The 22,111-nt window shown below is 40.8% G+C and overlaps 1 protein-coding gene across 1 annotated transcript in view; it reads left to right on the top strand.

Moving 5' to 3' along the window:
- Window positions 1–19,876, top strand: part of nipsnap1 (nipsnap homolog 1 (C. elegans)) — a 39,657-nt gene extending 19,781 nt beyond the window's left edge. The window contains exons 5-10 of the mRNA XM_072587367.1: window positions 1,288–1,358; window positions 3,540–3,680; window positions 4,680–4,711; window positions 15,173–15,267; window positions 16,012–16,095; window positions 18,790–19,876. Of these exons, the coding sequence (XP_072443468.1) occupies window positions 1,288–1,358; window positions 3,540–3,680; window positions 4,680–4,711; window positions 15,173–15,267; window positions 16,012–16,095; window positions 18,790–18,854 (488 nt within the window). The 3' untranslated portion in view covers window positions 18,855–19,876. The remainder of the gene's footprint in view (window positions 1–1,287; window positions 1,359–3,539; window positions 3,681–4,679; window positions 4,712–15,172; window positions 15,268–16,011; window positions 16,096–18,789) is intronic.
- Window positions 19,877–22,111: the final 2,235 nt, after the last annotated feature.

Genomic DNA, 22,111 nt, shown 5'->3' with positions numbered 1-22,111 from the left:
TAGCCTTTCCTCATAAAGCAGACAGGCTGGGCTTGTATCCTCTGGAGTTTAGAAGTGTCGGAGGTTACTTAATTGAAATATATAAAACCCTGAGGGGACTTGATGAGTGAAGGTCAAAAGGATTTTTCCCGTTTTGGGAGAATCATTTAAAACAGCTGATGCAAAAAATTCTCTCAGAAGGTATAAGTCTTTGGAATTTCCTTCCTGAAAATATTAAATATTTTTAAGGCAGATATGGATTGATTCTTGATTGCCAAGAGGTGAACGATTATATGGAATAAATAGGAATGTAGAGTTGAGGCTAACATCAGACCAACCATGATCTTTGGAATAGTGGAGCAAGACCTGGAGGCCTACTCTTGTTCCTTATACATATGTGGACTGACTACTACCTCCAGTGCTGACATGGGGTGTGCAGCTGCAAAAGGAAGGTTCCTGAGGACAAAGTTGAGTAGATTTTCCCCTTGTATTGTTGTCTCTCCAACTGCCATTGGGTCTGTCTGTAAATATGGCCTTCAGGGCACGGTCAGCAGTTGTGCTACTGAGTCCCAATTGATGATGGATGTGAAGTCCCCACACAGAACACATTCACTGCCCTTGCCACCCTCATAACTTCTTTGAAGTGGCGTTCAACATAGGTGAGTACTGATTCATCAGCTGAGGAAGGAAATAGCTGAGAATTCACAGGCGGTTTCAACACCAGAGCTTTACCTAATATCATAAGAGACCATCAGGTGGAGTAGTCAGTGTAGAAGACTCCCAAGGTCATTCCCTCCAGGCTATATAACAGCTTGCTACCATCTCTAATGGATCTAACCTGCTGATGAGCTAAGATGGACAGGGTATTTATTAGGAGAGCCAGGATTCTGGGACATTAGTTTCAGGTAAGATGTGGTGAGTATGACTGTGTCAGGCTGTTCCTTCACTGGGCTGTCATAAAAGGCATGGTGAACCAGGTTTTTATGACAGTCTAGCCATTTCATGATCCCCATTATGAATATAAATTGATTTATTCCAACTGTATTTAATTAATAGAATTTAAATTCCCTAGCTGCTACGATGGGATTTGAACTCAGTTCTCCACATGGGTAGTCCAGACCTCTGGATTACTAACACAGTGACATGAGCAGTCTGCTACTCTACCTCAGCAAAATTCATTGTTGTGAAGGAAGTCCTCAAAATGCCTGTGGCATATAATTTATTACTGAGTATTACCAATTTTTTTCTTTCATACTGTAACACCTTTTTTTGTGTACACGGCAAATTTGTCATTTTTATTTTGCACAGTGCATTTGTGGCGGTTTTCTGGTGGTTATCCTGCTTTGACAGATGCTATGGAGAAGCTATTACAGAATAAGGTAATAGATGAAAGCCAATCCCTAAGTCATCCAGCCTCAGACAGTTAAATTTAGTTTCATTTTACACAGCCAACATTAGTCTGTACACGCGCTTATATTTTTCTACTCAGTGGTGTATAATTGAGCATCTGGGTATTTGGAAGAAGATTAGGTTCAGACAAATATACTTATGCTAATGTGACCTGCGTTTTGTGTATCTTCTATGACTGTAAGATATAAGGTTATATAATGTAAAGGTTAGAAATGACTGCCGTTTTTAAACAAATTTCAGACAACCAGACATCACTGCTGCTGAGGACAGCTTTATCCTCCTGAACCTCACTGCATCAATTGATACAAGTGAGAACTCCATTGCCCTCCTTCATTTCATCTTCATGATTGTTCTCAGCTTGCTTCCCAGTGCCCTGCTCTAATGCAGAAGGCACATTTGCTTCTGGTCTTCTCCTCAGGCATGTCCAATGTTTCGCTTTTGGCCACAACTCTTCCTATACATGCTGACCATTTGTGATGACATCCATTACGTATACGATCAGTCACCATTTGTATATTGACATTCAACTCTATTTCTGTATTACTATCCTTAATTCCATCAGTGTTCTGTCCAACTGCTTGTAGCATATTCAGTCATGAATGAACTTTCCATTGCTAACTACCAAAACATTGGAGGGCACTTAAGGTCTTTGGTTTCATTGCTCTCTTTGACTGCTCACTCGGGCTTCATTATTGATGGCTGTTTCATTCTTACCTGAACCTCAACCTCCACATTTCAACCACCAAGATTTGTTGATTGCTATCTCCTCTTCACCAACCACCACACTTACTCCTCCCCTGAACCCCCTCATCCAGCCACTACCCTCTCCTCAGCTGTTATTCATCACTAAAATTCCCATCTGTAAAATCATCTGTATTAGACTGAGCCATTCCAATACTACCCCAGGAAATCTTGATCTCCTTATGTGCACTTGTCCTTCACAACTTCCATTTGATTACCCCAACACTCAAATCCATTCCCTCGTTCAGGTTTTTTGTCCATGGCCTTATCCTTCCATTCCTCTGGAATCCTGCTTAAGTGCCAGCACAGGCCTGATGATTATCTGAAACATTATTCTGGATTCATCTCACCCCTTACTTCACCAGCCCTCCTCAAACCCTGACGGCTGTCGTGCAGTGATTTATTGCAGGGTGTAGCATTAATTGTTTTAAGGCTGGTCTTCCACAGGTTTTTCACAAGGAAGTCCTGCCTTAGAGCATTGCTCACCCCATTTGGATTGGTCGACAGCTCTGTAGTCACACCAGCGCCAACTGGGAGCAGTGGCCACTACCGGGAGTGCAAACATTCCACTTTTGAAGCGTCCAGAGAGCCTGGAATTGGACATCCTGCCTGTCACGGGCCTCCCTTGCCTCCTCCCCCTCCCATTGTGACTAAAATATCCTATCAGTGGTGAGATGAGGCCTTTAAATAGCAGCAAATGCGCTACTAGTGGCCTCAATGGGTCTAAAAGCAGATGGGCCACCCAGCACCTTCCCCACACCCCAAGAAATGTCAAATAGGTTGGTTAGGTGGTAGAAGTCACCTGCCTACATTTACAAACCTGCCAGTGCACTGGTGTATAATTTATTCCATTGTTCCTCTCCAGCCACTCTGGCCTTAACACCACGATACTTTTCCTAAAACTCCGCTGTCTTGTTGCCTCCTTCAAAACTCCGCAGATACCCTGTCCTCCGATCAGCTTGCCTAATTTGGCTACTATCCCTGCCCACCATTATCCCAGAGGGCTGCTCTCACATTAGAGAGAGAGAAATGGCTGGCAGTGGTTTAACCTGAGGGTCACCACATCTCTAGTTAGTAGTGAGGTTGACCATGTGGGATCTGCATGGTAACCTTAGCCGATGCCAGAATTGAACCCATGCTGTAGGTATCACTGTGCATCGCAAACCAGCCATCCAGCCACTAGCACCACCTGATGTCTCATTTCACTTCACTGGTCTGCTTTGGGATGTTTTGTTAAGTTGGAAATGTTACTTAAATAAATACAAGTTGCTGTTATGTAAGACTACTGTTTTATTTTTATCATTGTATTGGTAGTTTTGAGATTGTCTCTCACATAATTCCCATTTAATCCCACTGATTATTAGTGTCCAGTTTTATGACTTTGGATGATTGTTTTCCATATATTTCAGGAATATTTGGAATATCGAAAGGAGAGGAGCAAGATGTTGTTGTCTCGTAAAAACCAGTTGCTCTTGGAATTCAGTTTTTGGAATGAACCATTACCAAGACCGGGACCTAATATTTATGAACTCAGGACATATTACTTAAAGGTAGATCACTCTAAGAGAGAATGTACTGCTCCATATCTGGATTTAAAGCAAACGGAATGGATAGCTGTTCCAGAGAACTATTACAGAGAACTGTCTTATTCTGTGCCTGGGAATTTCCTGAATGTCCTGTCACCAACCAGTTATAATAAACTACCCGAAAATGAAACAATATCCTTCGACTGAAATTTTACTTCATAGAACACATTGTGGTGCAATTTATGTGACATTTCCACAAATACAGTTGTATTTTGTTAGAGATGCACCACTAAACTGTAAATTTGAGATGGGATTTCAGTCGGGTTTTGGAGCTGAGTTGGCTGTTTCCCTTTAAAGCAATATTTGCTTTTTCCATCCCAATCTGTATCTAATAACACACACATCTGGATGTTAGTCTCCGCCTGCCTCACTACGACACTGACTTGGAGCAAATCATACCTTTTTTTTGTCCCATTTTTTGATTGAGAAGCAGTAACTCTGCACTCAGTCTCTCCCACTGGAATAAATCAGCACGTGGGGAACTTGGAAACACTTTCTCCTGATCACTCTCTCATGTCACAGGTTTTAAAAGGCGAATCAGAAATGCTGCAGCATTTTAACAAGAAATCTTAGTGATAGGGTTTAGGAGGGTGAAGGGGAAGTTTTTTTTAACAACGAACCATTACTTCATTTTGAAACTGCGAAAAGGAGAACGTATGATACTTGCCCAACAACCTTGTGTATTTTGAGCTTTGATACACTTGTATGTACAAAGCAAACCATCAAAGAAATAGTGTATTTATTAGGAGTTTGACAAGCTGAATGTATGTGCTATTTCTTAGCTGTAAGTTTCAGTGATACTTTTCTAATTTATGAGTTTGGAGCAAATAGATTTTACTTTTATTACTAGAACTCAGTACATTAGTTGTATAAAATGATTAAAGTGATTTACTTTATTCTAGCAACAACCAGTTGTTCAGTGAATCTAATGTAAACTATGATTTATTTTTCCCCTTTTTTTAGCCAGGGACCATGATTGAATGGGGTAACAACTGGTAAGTGACTGTTTGCTCTATTAAACTTGAATGAATTATAAGTGTTATTTGACATTATTGGAATATGGGAGGTATGCATGAAATTTGACAAATCTAATTGCAACACCAGCAACTTGTTCCAAACTGATGCAAAAGTGAGTCATAGGCCTGAACAATCAGTTTGGTATCATTGAAAATTGGAACATTTTTCAATTCATCAAAATGATTTGTAAACAGGTGAACATAGAATAGAATATAGAACATTACAATGTAGTACAGGCCCTTCGGCCCTCAATGTTGTGCCGACCTATGGGACCAATTATGGAAGCCCATCTAACCTACACTATTCCATTCTTGTCCAATGACCATTTAAATGCCCTTAAAGTTGGCGAGTCTACTGGTGCAGGCAGTGTGTTCCGTGCCCCTACTTCTCTGAGTAAAGAAACTACCTTTGACATCTGTCCTATATCTATCACCCCTCAATTTAAAGCTATATCCCTTTGTGCTAGCCATCATCTTCCAAGGAAAAAGGCTCTTACTGTCCACCCTATCTTAAGTCTCAATAAAGGAGCCTTCTTCGCTATAACAAAAACAGCCTCAACTTCCTTAGCCTTTCCTCGTAAGACCTTGCCCTCCCACCCCCCCACCTTACCCCCCCACCTTGCCCCCTGCCGTACCAGGCAACATCCTGTAAATCGCCTCTGAACCCTTTCTAAAGCTTCCACATCCTTCCTATAATGCAGTGACCAGAACTGTACGCAATACGCAATACTGCAAATGTGGCCACACCAGAGTTTTTAACAACTGGAGCATGACCTCATGGTTCAGAAACTCAATCCCTATACCAATAAAAGCTAACACCCTGTGGTCATTGAAGATTGTGAAAATTAATTCTTGAAACGATAGTGTTACTGCAAAGGTCAACATTTCTTACCTGTCCTTTACTACGCTTAAGAAAGTGATTGTGACACACCTTCTGGGACAGCTGTCCTCACTAGAGGTACAGCTATGCTGATGTTAAATAAGATGTTTCAGGATTTTGATCGAGCAACAGTGAAGAAATGACAACAGGATTCCAATTCAGGATATTGTGTGACTTGGAGGGGATTTGGTAATATTCCCATGCATCCACTGTCCTTCCCACTCTAGGTGGTAGAGGTTATAGATTTGGAAGAAGCAGTCAAAGCTGCCTTGGTGGGTTCTACCTTGCATCTTGAATACGATTCACACTCCTCTATGGTTTAGCACTGGTAGGATGGTGTGAATGATAAAGTTGGAGTACAAAACAAAATGCTGGACACCCAATTCTAAATATGGGAGCCAGGTTATCCTGGATAGTGTTGAGCTTCTTGAGTTCTGTCTGAACCGCACTCTTCTACACAAGTTGGAAATATTTGAGAACACAGCAAACTTAGGCTTTTGTAGATGGTAGTGTCAGGGAGTGAGTTACTTGCTGCAAAATTCCCACCCTTTGGCCTGTTTGGGCCACAGTATTTATAGAGCTGGTCCAGTTAAGTTCCTAGTCAATCATAACTTTCAGAATATTCATGATCAGTGGATTCCACGATAGCAATGCTGTTGAATACCATTAGTGGGTGGTTAAATTCTCTCTTGTTTTGTGGTGATCATTGCCTGCCACTTGTGTGACACAAATGTTAGGTGTCACTAATCAGCCCAAGTCTGAATATGGTTCAACTCTGTCTGCATGTGGGCATGGTTTATGAATTAATCACAAAAAGGACATTGCAGTCTAGAGCTAACATCTCCATTCATGATGGAGAGAAGATCACCAATGAAGCACCCAACGGCTGTTGAGGGGCCAAAGGTGCTATTGTGAGGAACTCCTGGAACTGGGAAGATTAGCCTCCAGCAACCACAAGTTCAACGTATTTATGCAGTCAATGGAAAGCAGACCCCAAGAACATTCCCCAATATTAGACTCTTTACCACACTTGGCCAAATACCGTATTGATGTCAAGGACTTGCAGCCTACGTGTAAAATTCAATCTTTTCGTCAATGTCTTCATCAACGCAATGATGTGATCTGGAGCAAGTGACCCTGGTGAAACCCAATCAGAATATCGATGAGTTATTGCAACTTGGTAACATTTCTGACAACACCAAGCATCATTTTGCTGATGATTGAGAGGAGACTGGATGGGATGGTATTTCCTCTGCTTTTTATGGACAGGGCATGTGTGGACAATTTTCCACATTGTCAGACGGTGCCAATGTTGTAACTGCGCTGGAATAGCTTGTTTAGGGGTGTGTCCAGTTTTGAAATACAAGTCTTCAACGAGAACTTTTTCAAACTTACAGCTTTTGCTGTATCCAGTGCCCTCAGTCGTTTCTTGATATCACATGGAGTGACTTGAATTGATTGTAAGCTAGTATTAATGAATATCCGTTGAGCATTTCTGGATGAAGATGATTGCAAACAAATATTCCAACACAGTTTCAATTGTAAATGAATATGCAAACGCAATCATCTTATCTTTTGAACTCATGCTGTTGGCAATGCCAGCATTGAGGTTAGGAATATTTGAGGAACCTCTTCCTCCAATTAGTTGTTTGATTCTTCACAACCAGTCTCCTCTGGATGAGCATGGACTGCTGAGCTTTGGTCTGATTGGGATCACTTTATACAGAGCTATTGCTACTCTTGCAGTCCTGTGTTGTAGTTTCAACAAAGTGTTGCCCTCATTATAAAATATGCCTGGTGCTGTTATTGCCATGCTCCTCTATGCTCCTCGTCACATCAAGGCTCATCCTCTGGCTTAAGAGTAGTCATAAAAGAGGACTATGCCAGGTTATACAGTGATAGGTTGTGTGGAATACAGTTCTTCTGATGGTCTGTAGTACCTTTTAAGTTTATTTCACTTAGTGTGGTGGTACTGTTACAGAGGGGGTTGGTTAACTCAGTTGGCTGGATGGCTGGTTTGTGATGTTGAGTCATGCCAACAACATGCATCCAATTCCTACACTGGCTGAAGTTACCATGAAAGACTCTCCTTCTCAATCTCACTCCCTGCTCAAGGCTTGGTGACTCTTAGGTTAAACCATCACCAGCCATCTTTCTCGAATGAGAGAGCAGCCGTATGGTTGTTAGGACTATGGAGGCTTTACTGTTATACAATGCAGTGTGGGGTATGCTCAGTGTAAGGATTTCTACAAGGATTATTTTCAGTAATTTCACAGATGGTTGCTTTTGGATCGGATAGATTGGTGGAGGTGATGTTAAGCAGGACTTTCTCTCATTTTGGTTCTGTCATTACATTTCATTGGCCTGTCCTGCGTCCTTGCTCATAGAGTCATAGAGTATAGCATGGACAATGGAATTGAGAAGGGTTAAGGGTCTGTCACTGAAACTTACAAAATACTGAGAGGCTTGGATAGCGTGGACACAGAGAAGATGTTTCTGCTGGTAAGAGAGACTAGGACTCAAGGACACACTGTCAGAGTGAAGGGATAACCTTCTAGAATTGAGATGACGAGGAATTTCTCCAGAGGATGGTGAGTGTGTGGAACTCTGCCACAGGGCTGTGGAGGCCAAGTAATTGAATGTATTTAAGACAGAGATAGATCGGTTCTTGATTAGTAACGGGAACAAATGTTACAGGGAGAAGGCAGGTAAATGGTGTTGAGAAACATATCAGCCATGATCAAATGGCAGTGCAGATTCATTAGGCTGAGTGGCCTATTCTTTTCCTATTTCTCTGATCTCGTATGTCTTCAGCAAAAGACAGTAGTGTTGCTACTGAGCTACTCTTAATTATTAACATTGAAGTTTACCAACCAGAGGACATTTTGGGCCCAAATGGTGTTCAAAATGGATGAGCTATGATTCACCAGCTGAATAAAGGGTTTCCTTGCCCATGAGAATTCATAGGATTTAGGGTATAGTCCAACAGGTTTATTTGGAAGCACTAGCTTTCGGAACGCTACTCCTTCATCAGTACTTCCAAATAAACCTGTTGGACTATAACCTGACGTTGTGTGAGTTTTAACTTTGTATATACTGGATTAGTGGTGCTGGAAGAGCACAGCAGTTCAGGCAGCATCCAACGAGCAGCGAAATCGACGAAGGCTTTTGCCCGAAACGTCGATTTCGCTGCTCGTTGGATGCTGCCTGAACTGCTGTGCTCTTCCAGCACCACTAATCCAGTATTTGCTTTCCAGCATCTGCAGTTATTGATTTTACCTCATTGATTTTAACTTTGTATACCCCAGTCCAACACCGGCATCTCCAATTTAGGATTTAGGTTTCAATGTTGAAGCTACACAGGGTAATTCCTTCCTTGGTGGTAGACCACTGTGCTAACATCAGTGCAACAGACGTTGCCATGGCGAGTGTGAGAGGAATTAGGCTTCTGGCTGAAATGTAATTCTGAAAGTATGACTGTGTTAGGTTATTCGTTGACTAATTTGCGGGACAGCCCACCTAACTTTGCCCCATTTCCCCAGCTGTTATTGAGGTGGATATTGTAGGACTGACTTGGTGGAGGGGAATATTCCTTTGATGTGATCAATGCTTGCATCAAGATCAGCTGTCCCATTCATCTATTGTTTTAAATTAAATTGTTTGAAAGTATTATGACACACTTGCAGGGCAGGTGGGGCTTGAACCCAGACCTGCTGACCCAAAGGTAGGGACACTACCACTGCTTCCCAAGAGCCCCATACAGCTTTACTCTTACTAGACTTTCTGTGATTGTTTCAGATAATAGACTGATATGCTCCGCTATTTCAGAGGCCAGCTAAGGTTTATCTGCATTACTCTAGATATGGAGTCATGTGTAGAACAGACTAGATGGGGATGACAATCTTTCTTCCCTGAAGGACATGAGGGAATCACATGATATTTTCTGACAGTCCAGCAGACTCGTGGTCACTGGGCTGAATCTTGTGAAGGTGACTCGGGTCTCGGCTGCCAACAGAATAGCTCGCAGGAGCTCCATGCTGCATTTTTGTCACTCAGACAAGTCACAGTTACTGGCCTTTCCCAGTATGAAGGGTAGGGGTGTATGTATCTCTGCCATGAATTCCATTAAACTGTAGCACGGGCAAGGAGCTGGTGGATGCTGCTGGTACAGCACCAACCCAAATCCGAGGATCACCATTGGATCCCAGGCCAGAGGTGAGTGGTGATGGGAGGCATGGGGAGGTTGGCAGCAAGGGTGGGTGTCTCTCAGTAAAACCCTTCCTCATACCAGGCCCTTCAATCAGGTATAAATCCTGACTGGCGAGATCCCCTGCTCACCACTAGTTTATTAACAGCGATAGCAAGATGAAGCCCATAATTAGGCCTTAAAGACACTTCAAGGTCTCAGGTGGCTAGTGGGCCTGGAAGGCCACCTATGGGTATTCCTGCCCCAGGACTTAATTGGGATGGAAGTGGGAAGGTAGCAGAATCTTTGTGGGTGGCACAGTGGTTAGCACTGCTGACTCACAGCGCCAGAGACCCGGGTTCAATTCCCGCCTCGGGTGACTGTGTGGAGTTTGCACATTCTCCCCGTGTCTGCGTGGGTTTTCTCCGGGTGCTCCGGTTTCCTTCCACAGTCCAAAGATGTGCAGGTCAGGTGAATTAGCCATGCTAAATTGCTGTAGTGTTAGGTAAGGGGTAAATGTAAATGTAGGGGTATGGTGGGTTGCGCTTCGGCGGGTCGGTGTGGACTTGTTGGGCCGAAGGGCCTGTTTCCACACTGTAATGTAATGTAATCTAATCCCTACCTTCCTGCCATCAAAACTATCACAGGGCACAAAATTCCACTCAGAATTACTGACATTAGCATTTATTTCAGATTTAACGTTTTAAGTTACAACCTCCAGATGCCATCTTAGAATTGGAATTTAAGTTTCCTACCATTGTCCATTCCCCACATTTCTCTGCCAGCAACATAACCATTATTCCTGGGTTTGTCTGTGGGTAATCTCCCCAGTGTATCAATCATTTCAGCATGTCTGTCAAATTTAAAGCTACTTTCAGTCAGTGTTACTCAGTTTCTTACAGTTGTTTGAAGTTACACTGGTGCACTACAGTTCTTAAATCAGTTTTTGAAACATTGAAAGAGGTAAGTCTTGAAGGGAAAGGAAATTCTGTACATTTCCACTTCAGTTTTAAAATGATGAAATCTCTGATCTTAATTGTATGAATGCCATTTTTATTATCCCACTATAACCTATTGAAAAATGTATAAATTCATTAAACAGATCCTAATTGTATATCTCCACACGACATAAGAACGGAAATAGACCCATTCAGCTCACCAGGTCTGCAGTGCCGTTTAAGTGAGTCCATGGCTGATCTGATTAACTGTTCACTTTCCTGTCTTTTCCCATAACCCTTGACTCCTCTACTGATTAAAAATCTGTTTATCTCTGCCTCGAATATATTTAACAATCCATCCCAGACAGCCCTCAGTAGTAAAGAATTCCGCTGATTCACTGTCCCCGAGAGAAGAAACTCATCCCCATCTTGATCTTACATGTGTGACCCCATTCCCTGAGATTTTGCCCTGTGTCCCACACTCTCTTTCAGGGGAAACCTTTCTGCATCGATCCTGTCAAGGCCTCTAAGTATCGTGTATGTTTCATTTCTCGTTCTTTCAAATTCCAATGAGTACAGCCCCAAACTGCTCAACCCCTCCTCCATAAGACAGTCCCTCCTGCAAAAAGAATGCATTGCTTCATGCATTTTAATCCTATAACACTATGGATTATGAACATACATAATATATATGAGTATGTATATATACGTAATTTTTGTGAATAGACTCAGCACATATTGTATGGCTGTAAGAAAAAAATTGAACCACGCCATGTAAGTTAATTTTCAGTGCACTTGAGGAGTAAGCAAGCCTTGGAACACGAAATGCCTCTTTACGCAATATTTCATGCAACGTGTAGAGACTGGAAATCTTTGTTACTCAAATACTCTTTCGTATCTCTAATAAAGACCAATCATTTCCTTTTTCTGGAATTAGAGGACTTCCAATGGTCGTATTAAATTCATAGATTCATTATGAATCAATTACACTGAACCTCTGACCCTCAGCCACACCAAGTAAATAGATAAATTTCTTTTTATTGTTTACTCATTACTGTTTCAGTTAGTGGGTACAATGCAAAGAGCCTTTTGCATTATATCCTCACAGAGTTTGATTTGAAACATTGGGGTTGAAGTTCCAGAAGGAATTCCATCAGTTTCTTGCCAGAATTCCAGCAGGATCCAGGTGTGTTTCTGAAGAAACGTGTCATGTGTTTGCTGCTGGGAGTATAGACGGATAATCCCCAGATATTCTTCCTGTATCTGTGTGGGTTTCCTCCGGGTGCTCTGGTTTCTTCCCACAGCCCTGAGATGTGCAGGTTAAGTGGAATGGCCATGCTAAATTGCCCAGAGTGCCCAGGGATGCGTAGATTGGGTGGATTAGTCATAGGAAATACAGGATTACAGGGATAGGGTGGTCTGGCTGGGACCACTGAATGACCTGCTCCCACACTGTAGGGATTCTGTGTTGCCCGAACTTTTCTCATTGCCAAAAGTGGAACAAATGATCTGTCAAATCGAAAACCTATTTCAGAATGCTATTTTTCAACTAGTGGAGGACACTTGCTGATTGCCAAAGTCACATCGGCTGATTTATTGAACAAATCAGAACATCAACTGAGTCAGTGGCTTTCTTTGAGCTGGCTTGTGAGTCTGTTTAAAATTCCAAGTCATACTAGAAAGCAACGCACGTACTGTCTGCAGTCCCATTTGTCAATTTCCCTGACTGAGTTCAAGAGTCGAAGGGAAAGGGAGCAAAGCAGCTGTAGCTGAATGAAACACAACCAGCTGCTGCCTGGATTGTGGAGCTCAGACAGGTCTTCCTATTTGCACGGTGCTGCAGAGATTGAGCTAGGCCAAAGTACAGTCCTGAAGTGAAAGGTCACTTTGGGAGTGTCCCTATTTTAAGTTCTCTGTGAAGCTTAAATTCCTGTTCGTGTTTATGAATGAGTCAGCTGCCAAAACGATGGAAACAAAAGCCACAAAAATTCTAAACCTGTCTGGCCTGCCTGTAACCGCATTACTCCATAGCTATTGGAACAATCGTATCAGGCAAGGCCTTGGTAACAACCAATGAGGTCGTGCAAACAATTGTATAAATAGTCACGTGACAAAAGCTGGCTAATGAGATTGTGTAACTGTTACTGTTTGTACAGTCATGTGATCAGTATTGCCTAATGAGATTTATTGAAAAAGACATAAGTTAATTATTTTGGTTTGATAATATTCAAAGTTCTCAGTTGTTGAGGCAGTTTTGTAGTTCATTGCTTAATGAGTGGGTGAACATTTATCCAAGTGTCTCACATACTGTGAATTATTTGGAGTACTCATTTAAAATTGCACGTTGACTCACTTGTTATGATGTTCAGGCTCATGTGAAACTGAAGATCTCTCTCCGAGAATAGCAGAAAACTTTTTTCCCTAAGCCCCTCCATTACTTTCAAAATCTGTCTTGAAACCTCCTTCTGAAATGGCATTTCTGTGCCTTCAAATCTTCCTTTGAATCCCTCCAACCCAATTGTGGAACATTTGGCAATATACTTGTACTAATTCTGAAGCAGGGTCACTGGATTTGAAATGTTAACTCTGTTTCTCTCTCCGTGGGTGCTGCCAGGGATGCTGAGTTTACTTCAGCAATTTCTGTTTTTGTTCTGGATTTCCAGCATCTGCAATTCTTTGATTTGTACTTGTATTAATTGCCTGGATGAGTGCCACAATCAGGAAGCTGAACACTGTCCATTCAAAGCAGCCTGCTAGAACCTATTCACCCTTCACCATGCGTCATGACAGCTCTGGTACAAAGGTTGTTTTGACCTTTACAACCAAGAGGGACAAGGGCAACAGACAAATGGAAACAGCTCCACCTACAGGTTCCCCTCCAAGTCACAATGTCCTGGATATGGAGTTTATTGCCTTACCTTCATTGTCATGGGATCAGAATCCTGAAGCCTCCTTGCTAACCGCTCTGGGAATACTAGAACCGCATGGACTGCAGCAGTTCAAGAAGGCTGTTCTTGACCACATCCTCAAGAGCCACTAGGGATGTTCACCAACAACCGGGAATGAATATTAACTAAATTAAGTTTAAAATGCTCAATCACGTATAATTTGTTTCCCCTCTTTGTTTTGCTTCCCCACTTCCTCCCTTAATCAAAGCCAGGGCCTCCACAAGCCAGTCTTCAACAACTTAAAAATGAAGCAGGAGAAAGATGATTCAGTGTATCAGTCCCTGTTCTCTTAACAACATCAGCCTCATATTTCAGCATCCACTTTGAATCTCACTCATGATTTAGTATCTCATGTAACATGAGTCCAGAAATAAGATTTTATTGTGGTATTTCTTCTTTCCATTTAAATTTATGTTCACCGACCTTCCTTCCCCAGCTTAGTTTGAAATGCTCATTTCTTACCCAGTACATCACCCTAGAATCCCACTGGAAGTAGCCTCCAATCACAAAACCACCAATTGGCCATAATCCTCTGTTTCCTGACACTGGCCAGTTTTGGATTTAATATGCCACTTTCCCTTGGATCTCATAAACCTATAATTCTCGGCTGCCATGTGCGACATTGTTAAAATCCATGCTGATGGGTTTGGTTTGAACTCTCATGTTTCATCCTAGCCCATCCTTTGCGCATTTGACATATTGTTTGTCTCTGCACTCTTTTCAATATTTATATATGATTTTTGCAACAAGATGGCCAGTTCTAAATACTGCTGCAAATGTGGTTTTACTAGTGCATGTCTTTCATTGGCACAATCTCTGGAAACGTTGTTCTCTACTGCCTGGCCGTATATTTAGTTGTTCATTAATTGTCACTTTGTCCAAACACTGACATTATTCATTTGCAATTCCTTTCGAAATCATAATTTATTTTTGCACTAGAGCAGGAAGAGATTGTAGATGGGAAATGATATGCAGCACATTATGAATAAAGTATAATTGGAAATAACTAATAAGAAACACATCATCCCCTTTCCTTCTCAATATGATATGCCAACAATCACTTCGTAGAAACATAGAAAATAAGATTAGGAGTAGCTATTCAGCCCTTCGAGTCTGCTTAGCCGTTTAAAAGATTATGGCTGATTGCCCAACTCATTGCCCGATTCCCATTTTGTCCCCTTGCCCTTTGATCCCTTTCGCCACAAGAGCTATATCTAACATCATCTTGAAAACACTCAGTGTCGTGGCCTCAACAGCTTTCTGTGACAGAGAATTTGACAAGTTCACCACTCTCTTAGTGAAATAAATTTCTCTTCCTCTCAATCCTAAATGCTTTACCCTGTATCATTAGACTGTGACCCCTGGCTCTAGATTCCCTACCATCAGGAAATCCTTCCTGCATTTACTTTGTCTCATACATGACCAGGACGATAGATACTGCAACTTTAGTTGTTTTTGAAACTATTTAAATTTTCTGACTGTCCTCAGGGCGCGAGCAATTCGATTCCGTCAAGAAAACAATGAAGCTGTCGGTGGATTCTTCTCACTGGTTGGTGACCTGTATGTGGTGCATCACCTTTGGGGTAAGTTGAATAAAATGACATTTCTCAAAATCTTTGTGAATTTGGGGTAGGTTTTAAATTTGCCACCCCAGCACATAATTTGGAGTTGTGGATCAGTTGAAAAGACATCAAACTGTTTTAACACTGGAGCAATAAATTGAAAACTGTATCCATCCTTGTGGTAAACAGTTTCATAATGGATTGTTATTGCTCTGATTGAATCAGATATTTAATTTCTCAAACTCCTTTCAACAAATGAATATGACCCTAGTTAGTGCAATTATTGATTTTAACTGTTTGGATTGTAGAGAATTATCTTTGTCACACAAGCTGACTTAAATTATTAAAGTATTATATGATTTATTGACATGATAGAATTCACAGGGCTTTATTTGTTCATTGCTAAACCTTGGAAAGTTGGAATAAATTCATAGAATAGCTTCCTTCTGTGGTATATGATTTATCATATTGTGTCTTTCCTTCTCGGGAATACATCCAATTTTCTTTGGAAAGTTAATAATAAACCTACATCCAACAGCATTTTAGTTGATGCATTTCATGTGTTATGAATTTGCCTTATTAAAACAAAACGTATTCTTATTTCCCTCTGGTTCTTTTGGCAATAAACTTAAATGTGCATCTTCTGGTTACCAACAGTTGGTGAAAATAAGTTCTCCTTCCTGAGCCAACCAAAACCAATCAGAATTGACAATGAATAAAAATGCTTAATTTTATTTTTCCTTTTATGCCCCCAATCAACTCTAGCTTACAAAGACCTTGCATCCAGACAGGAAACACGGGATGCAGCCTGGCAAAAGTCTGGATGGGATGAGTGTGTCTATTATACAGGTAACCTACAGACTATTGACTAAGCACTGAGAACCTCCACAATAAACACACAAACGATCGCAAGTCTCAATAAAGTGGCAGCAGATCTTTTAATAAGATGAAGATGAAACAGCGGAGATCAAAGAAGTCCATTGAGATATCATATTTTAAAAGTCAAAAGCCTGCTTTCAATTAAGCACCTTATATTTAAAATCTGTTCCCGCAGCGTACACTTACTGTTAAATACATGTCTATAACTCTGACAGCCAGAATCAGAAACACATTTACTATATATTCTATGTTTCTAGCTATGCTGCTGTATATTGTTGCCCTTTATAATCTGGTACAATACTTTCAAATAGAACAATCTGCTTTTTTCTTGTAAGATTGCCTGGGTGGAGGAGGGAGAATTGCAGCATTTCTGTGGAGTTTCTGTTCTAATGGTGCTTCATGCTAATTAAATAATACACTAAGCAATGATGGACAACAGTTCTGCTCTAATATAAATGTGCAGTAAAGTTACTCTTGGATAAAGGTCTCATCAGGATTCATCTAAACCATTGTCATGATTCATGTTTTTTGTCCTCAATTACATTTCATTCCAGCTACAAAACAACAACTAGAAAGAAAAGATTTTGAACTCAGTCACAAGATGTCCTGGCTAAGCCAACATTTATTACCCATCCCTAATTTCCCTTGAGGTGATGATGTCTTCTTTCGGATAGTGATATCTACAGTGTTACTAGAAAGGGAGTATTAGGATTGTGACTGTAAATGAGGCAGCATGGTGGCTCAGTGGTTCGCACTGCTGTCTCACAGCGCCAGGGACTCAGGTTCAATTCCACTGTTGGGAGAATTTGTGGAGTTTGCATGTTCTCCCAGTGTATGTGTGGATTTCCTCCCACAGTCCAAAGATGTGCAGGTTAGGGTGGATTAGCAATGCTAAGTTGCCCATAATGTCCAGGGATGTGCAGACCAGGTGGGTTAGCCATGGTAAATTCAAGATTAGAAGGATAGGGTGAGTAGGATACTGTTCAGTGGGTCAGGGTGGACTCGATGGAACAAATAACTTGCTTCCACACTGTAGGAATTTTGTGATTCTATGAACAACAAAGGAATAGAGGAATGGGGAATATACCATCACACACCTGTTTTGTACCTTGTAGATGATGGACAGACTTTGCAAAGTCAGGAAGTGAGTTACTTGCGTGCGGGATTCTGATGCCCCTGACAGTATTTATGTGCCTGGTCCAGCTCAGTTTCTAGTTAATGTTTGGTAAGAAACAGGATGTTGAAAGTAGGGGATCCAGCAATGATATTGCCATTGAGCGTCAAGGACACTACCCTGACCACCTCCAAGAATGGAGGTGATTGACTTCCATAACCATAACCATCATCCTTTGTTTTATGTATGATTCAAGACAACTGTCTTCATCCCGATTTCAGTTTTACTAATCCTTACACCCTATCCCATATGAAATCTTGCTAACATATACTAACTAGGAGAAAGTGAGGACTGCAGATGCTGGAGATCAGAGCTGAAAATGTGTTGCTGGAAAAGAGCAGCAGATCAGGCAGCATCCAACGAGCAGGAGAATCGACGTTTCGAGCATGAGCCCTTCTTCAGGAATGACATATACTAACTCTCAAGATCCTGTTCCACGAATCAAACAAGTTTTATCTTTCTGTTTAAAGCCTACCTTGACATGACTTCAGTATTTGACCCTTTGTCCAATAGTTCCAGCCTTGACCCTCTTCCTCTGACTCCATTCTCTTGTGCCTCTCCTCCTTCCATCGGTACACCTTCCTTTGCCTAGGCCTCATATTTTGGAATTCTCCCTACTTCCGTTTACTTGAAAGTCCTGGAAGAAAACAACATATCTGTAACAGCGAGTACAATTACAGCATTTGAAATGCATCTGGATGTGTATATGAACAGGACAGGTTTAGAGGGAGATTGGTCAAATGCTGATAAATGGGACTAGGTCAGATAGGGATGTCTGGTCAGCAATGATAAGTAGGACTCAAGGGTCTGTGTCCATGCTGAATGATTCTAGAAAGTATCTTGACAATATTCAAAGGCAGATGATTGATGCCAGGCCAAAGGAAGGAGTATTAGGAGTGATAACCTGCCAGTAGTTTCAGTTTTAATGAAGAGGGTCTTAAAGGAGGAGAATTTTAGGGCAAGAATTCCAGAGCTTGTGGCCTGGATGCCTGAAGTTAAATGGTGGTGTGAAGGGAAGATTGAGACTTCAGACTTGTTCTGTTGGAGGAGGACATAGACGAAGGGAATGGAGAGGGCATTGAGGAATTTGAATTGAGGGTGGAAACTTTAAATTTGAGGCATTGAGGCACCTGGAACCAAAGTAGGCCAAACAAAACTCATGACTTTCACCACGTTTTTGGTCACCATTCTTGGATTTTGCCTTTTGGTTCATTATTTAATCTTCTTCCTTACAACCCTATGAAGCACATTAGGATAATTTTCCAAGTTAGAAAACCGATATAAATGCAAATTATTGGTGTTATTAACTGATGTGTTTTGTGATGGCAAGCAAAGTGAACCTATTTATCCATGATTAAAGCCTTGATGTAAATTATACAAGAGTTTATCTCATTTAACATGGACCCATTACATTGAGTGACAAAGGATAAGTGATGTATTGACTTTGTGATGAAATGGTTAACTCCATCCTTGTGTCTCAATTTTTACAGTTCCCTTGATCCGCTACATGGAATCTAGGATTATGCTGCCACTTAAAATCTCCACTTTACAATGATGATCTCGTGGATTTCTTGGATCCTTATATTCCAATTGGACATAAATCCTGCGCAGATTAAAATTAATCATCAGTGTTTTTTCTCAAACGTTAGCCTTCAACTAAAATGTAACCATCCTCATGGAAATATTGGTGTTTACTAGATGTATAGTAGCAGGTTGCACTTTAACCACCATTTACAGAATCACAAAATAGTTTGTCATTTGAGAATATCCCAGTTCTGTTGTCAGTAATTATAATGCTGGATTAATTCCACTTTTTCCAACATTCTGACATGTCAATTTTCAGGTGCTTATATTGATACAAAGATAGACTACTGCTGAGTCAAAGCACAAATGATACTTTCTGTTAACATTTTACAGTATGTTGCCATTTATCACCTCCAATGGGACAATATTATTTTTTACATGCCTATAGATTCTATTAAAGCTTGACAACAGGGAAGAAAATGTATTGTTCACTTGAAAGCCACTGAATGGTATTAAAATAATTTAAAATGTCCAGTAACTCTCTTGGGGTATGATTTGGAATACATATTAGTGTGTGTTGTCAAGCATCTACCACAAATGACTTACACTTTCACTAATTCCTTGAAATGTTCCCTTTTTTAGTGGATGTTTTATATAAATCATACTTACCATTAGATAAAAAGACAACTAATGACTAATCAATATGAATTGTCATAAGAAAACTAGACCAATGAAAATTAAAGCCACAAATTGGCTGATGTTGAAAACAAGATTTGGTGCTGCAATATGTTGAGATTTATTTTTAAAGAAAATTACATTTGAATGGAAGCTGCTTATGTGACTGATGCTGTATTCTGCATATTTTATAATCCAGTTTAGGAGATGATTTACTGCATCAGATGTTCAATAGATCTTGAATTACTTCATAATCTGTTTACAGTTGAGGTCTTGACAGTGTGGTGTTGATTTTTTGTGATTGATGTTTGTGATGTATTTTTAAAGAAAGTGTACAAATTTTAATTCTAAAACTAATTAAAATATACATTTTTGAGATCTTTTGGAACCTTGAACTTCTTCCTGAATTATGGATAGGTTGCTTTTATTTGGAAGAAGTGGGAGACTATTTAAGATGTTCCCTTTCTTTTGAAATCTTCCAACACTTTTACAAGATGCAAAACATACATTATGTTGTAATGGTAGACAAAAGCTCAGTCTAAATGCTAGTTTCAGCTAATTTTTTAAACCACACTTCCTTCAGTAAACACAGAAGTGGGCACTTGTTCCAACTTCTAATGTTTGTGCTTCACTTGCGTCTTTTCCTACCTTATTACATCTAATCTAATCAAAATGTACTTCTATTCCTTTCTCCCACCTAATGTCTACCCAGCGTTTAAATATACCCATGTTATTCGCTTCATCACTATGCAGCAGCAAGTTCCACATTCTTACTACTCTCAGGACAGAGATTTTTACACAGAATTTCTTACTGGGTTTATTAGGGGGACTGTTATATATTTAAGACCATTAGTTTAAGATTCAACCCTGATCCCACAAATAGAAATATTTTCTCCACATTTACCCAATCAAACCTCTGCAGAATTTTTGAGATCTCTAACAGGTCAATTTTTTATTTGATTCATTGTCACGTGTACCGAAGTACAATGAAAAGCTTTGTTTGCGAGTAGTAGGGGCAGATCATATTAAGCAAGGACATACCATCATAGAGTGCTTGGACAGAGTGAGTCATACTGGTTACAGCTGCACAGGAGGTGCGCAAAGCAAGATCAACATTAACAAGATCGTTATTTCACTAGAGAAAGGAGGCTTTGCCTGGTCAGTCTTTTATAAGTAGATGATTTATTTGTTTTTCTTCCTTTAAAATTAATTTGATTCTCATGAAGGTACAGAATATTGGCACTGGGGAACAGAAAACTCTCCATTTTAGATTCCCAACACCACCAGCAACTATTTCTGGGTCAGGCACAATGCAATTAGAGCAAGACTCACGTTTGTCGTCTATGTCATAGGCTGAACCTCAGAATAGCATCTTTCACTTGGATGGTATTTTTCCATTTTGCTGCATTGTTACATTTCTGCCACTTTCCACTTTCCTTTCTCAAACGTCTTAATTCTCCATATGCAAAGACTGGCAGCTCTTTCATTTTGCATCAAAACCAAGAGTGGAGGCGGGGGTTATTCTAATTATATTCATTCCTGTCCTGACTTGGTAGTAATAAGTGCACATTTTTAGCATGAGATTGGTGTCAGGATGTGTAATTATCTGTCATTGATCCAGAGGAGCTAAAACTGATTCTTATATCCTAAAAAGTTGCCCGGTTAAGATTAGCTGCTCAACACAGAACAAGTACCTGAAACTGGAACTTCTTGTTTTATCTTACATTGTGACATCTCCAATCTAACAGCTCAAAAACTAATATTGCCTAATTTTGTTGACATATGGAGATGTTTCTTCCATTCTGAAGATTCTGCAAACGGTCAAGATATTTCTAACCTGCTTCACTTTGTTTTTGTTTAAATTCATTGAGTTTCTTACCTTCTTTCTTGTTAACTATGTGAGCTCACTGCTGGCATAAACACATTAAAATAGCATTGAGCAAGCCACTAGGATGTTTAAGCAATGCTGTGAATGCCCCCTAGTCTTGAGTCCCCAACCCCACGGAAAATACACCCATCAACCATCTTGCCTATATTCCTCGTGATTTTAACAGCCTCTGTAAGGTCACCCCGCAACCTCCTGTGCTCCAGTTAAAAAGGTCCCAGACTATTCATCCTTTCTCTATAACTCAACCTACATTCCTGGGTGATAGAGTTCACTGGATTCCATTGGGGGTGGATCTGTAGATGGTTTTGCAGGATTGCCCCATGCAGTCCTGACCAAAGGCCTGGCTTTAGACTGCACCATGAGCAAGGGCAGAAGCAGTCTGACTGGGCCGGTAGGCAGGCAAAAACAAGCTCCCTGATAGAGTGACACTGCCGGGCAAATGAATATTGTCATCTCCAGAGAGAGAGAGGTCAGCAAGGACCTGCAACTCAGTGCCACTATCACTCCATTGGGACAATTTTGCAGAAATCCTACCAATCCAACAAATTGCTGTGCTGTCATGAGAGTCTGCAAGCTCCTTTGAATCCCTGTATCTGCCGCCATAATGGCAGCAGCTTTGTTTGTGGCAACAAGCTGTGTCTAGGAGAAAGTGAGTACTGCAGATGCTGGAGAGTGTGGTGCTGGAAAAGCACAGCAGGTCAGGCAGCATCTGAGGAGCAGGAGAA

Source organism: Chiloscyllium punctatum, chromosome 17, assembly GCF_047496795.1.
Source record: "Chiloscyllium punctatum isolate Juve2018m chromosome 17, sChiPun1.3, whole genome shotgun sequence".
NCBI lineage: Eukaryota > Metazoa > Chordata > Chondrichthyes > Orectolobiformes > Hemiscylliidae > Chiloscyllium > Chiloscyllium punctatum.
Note: the sequence above shows the minus strand (reverse complement) of the source record. Positions and strands in the feature narration are given on the sequence as shown.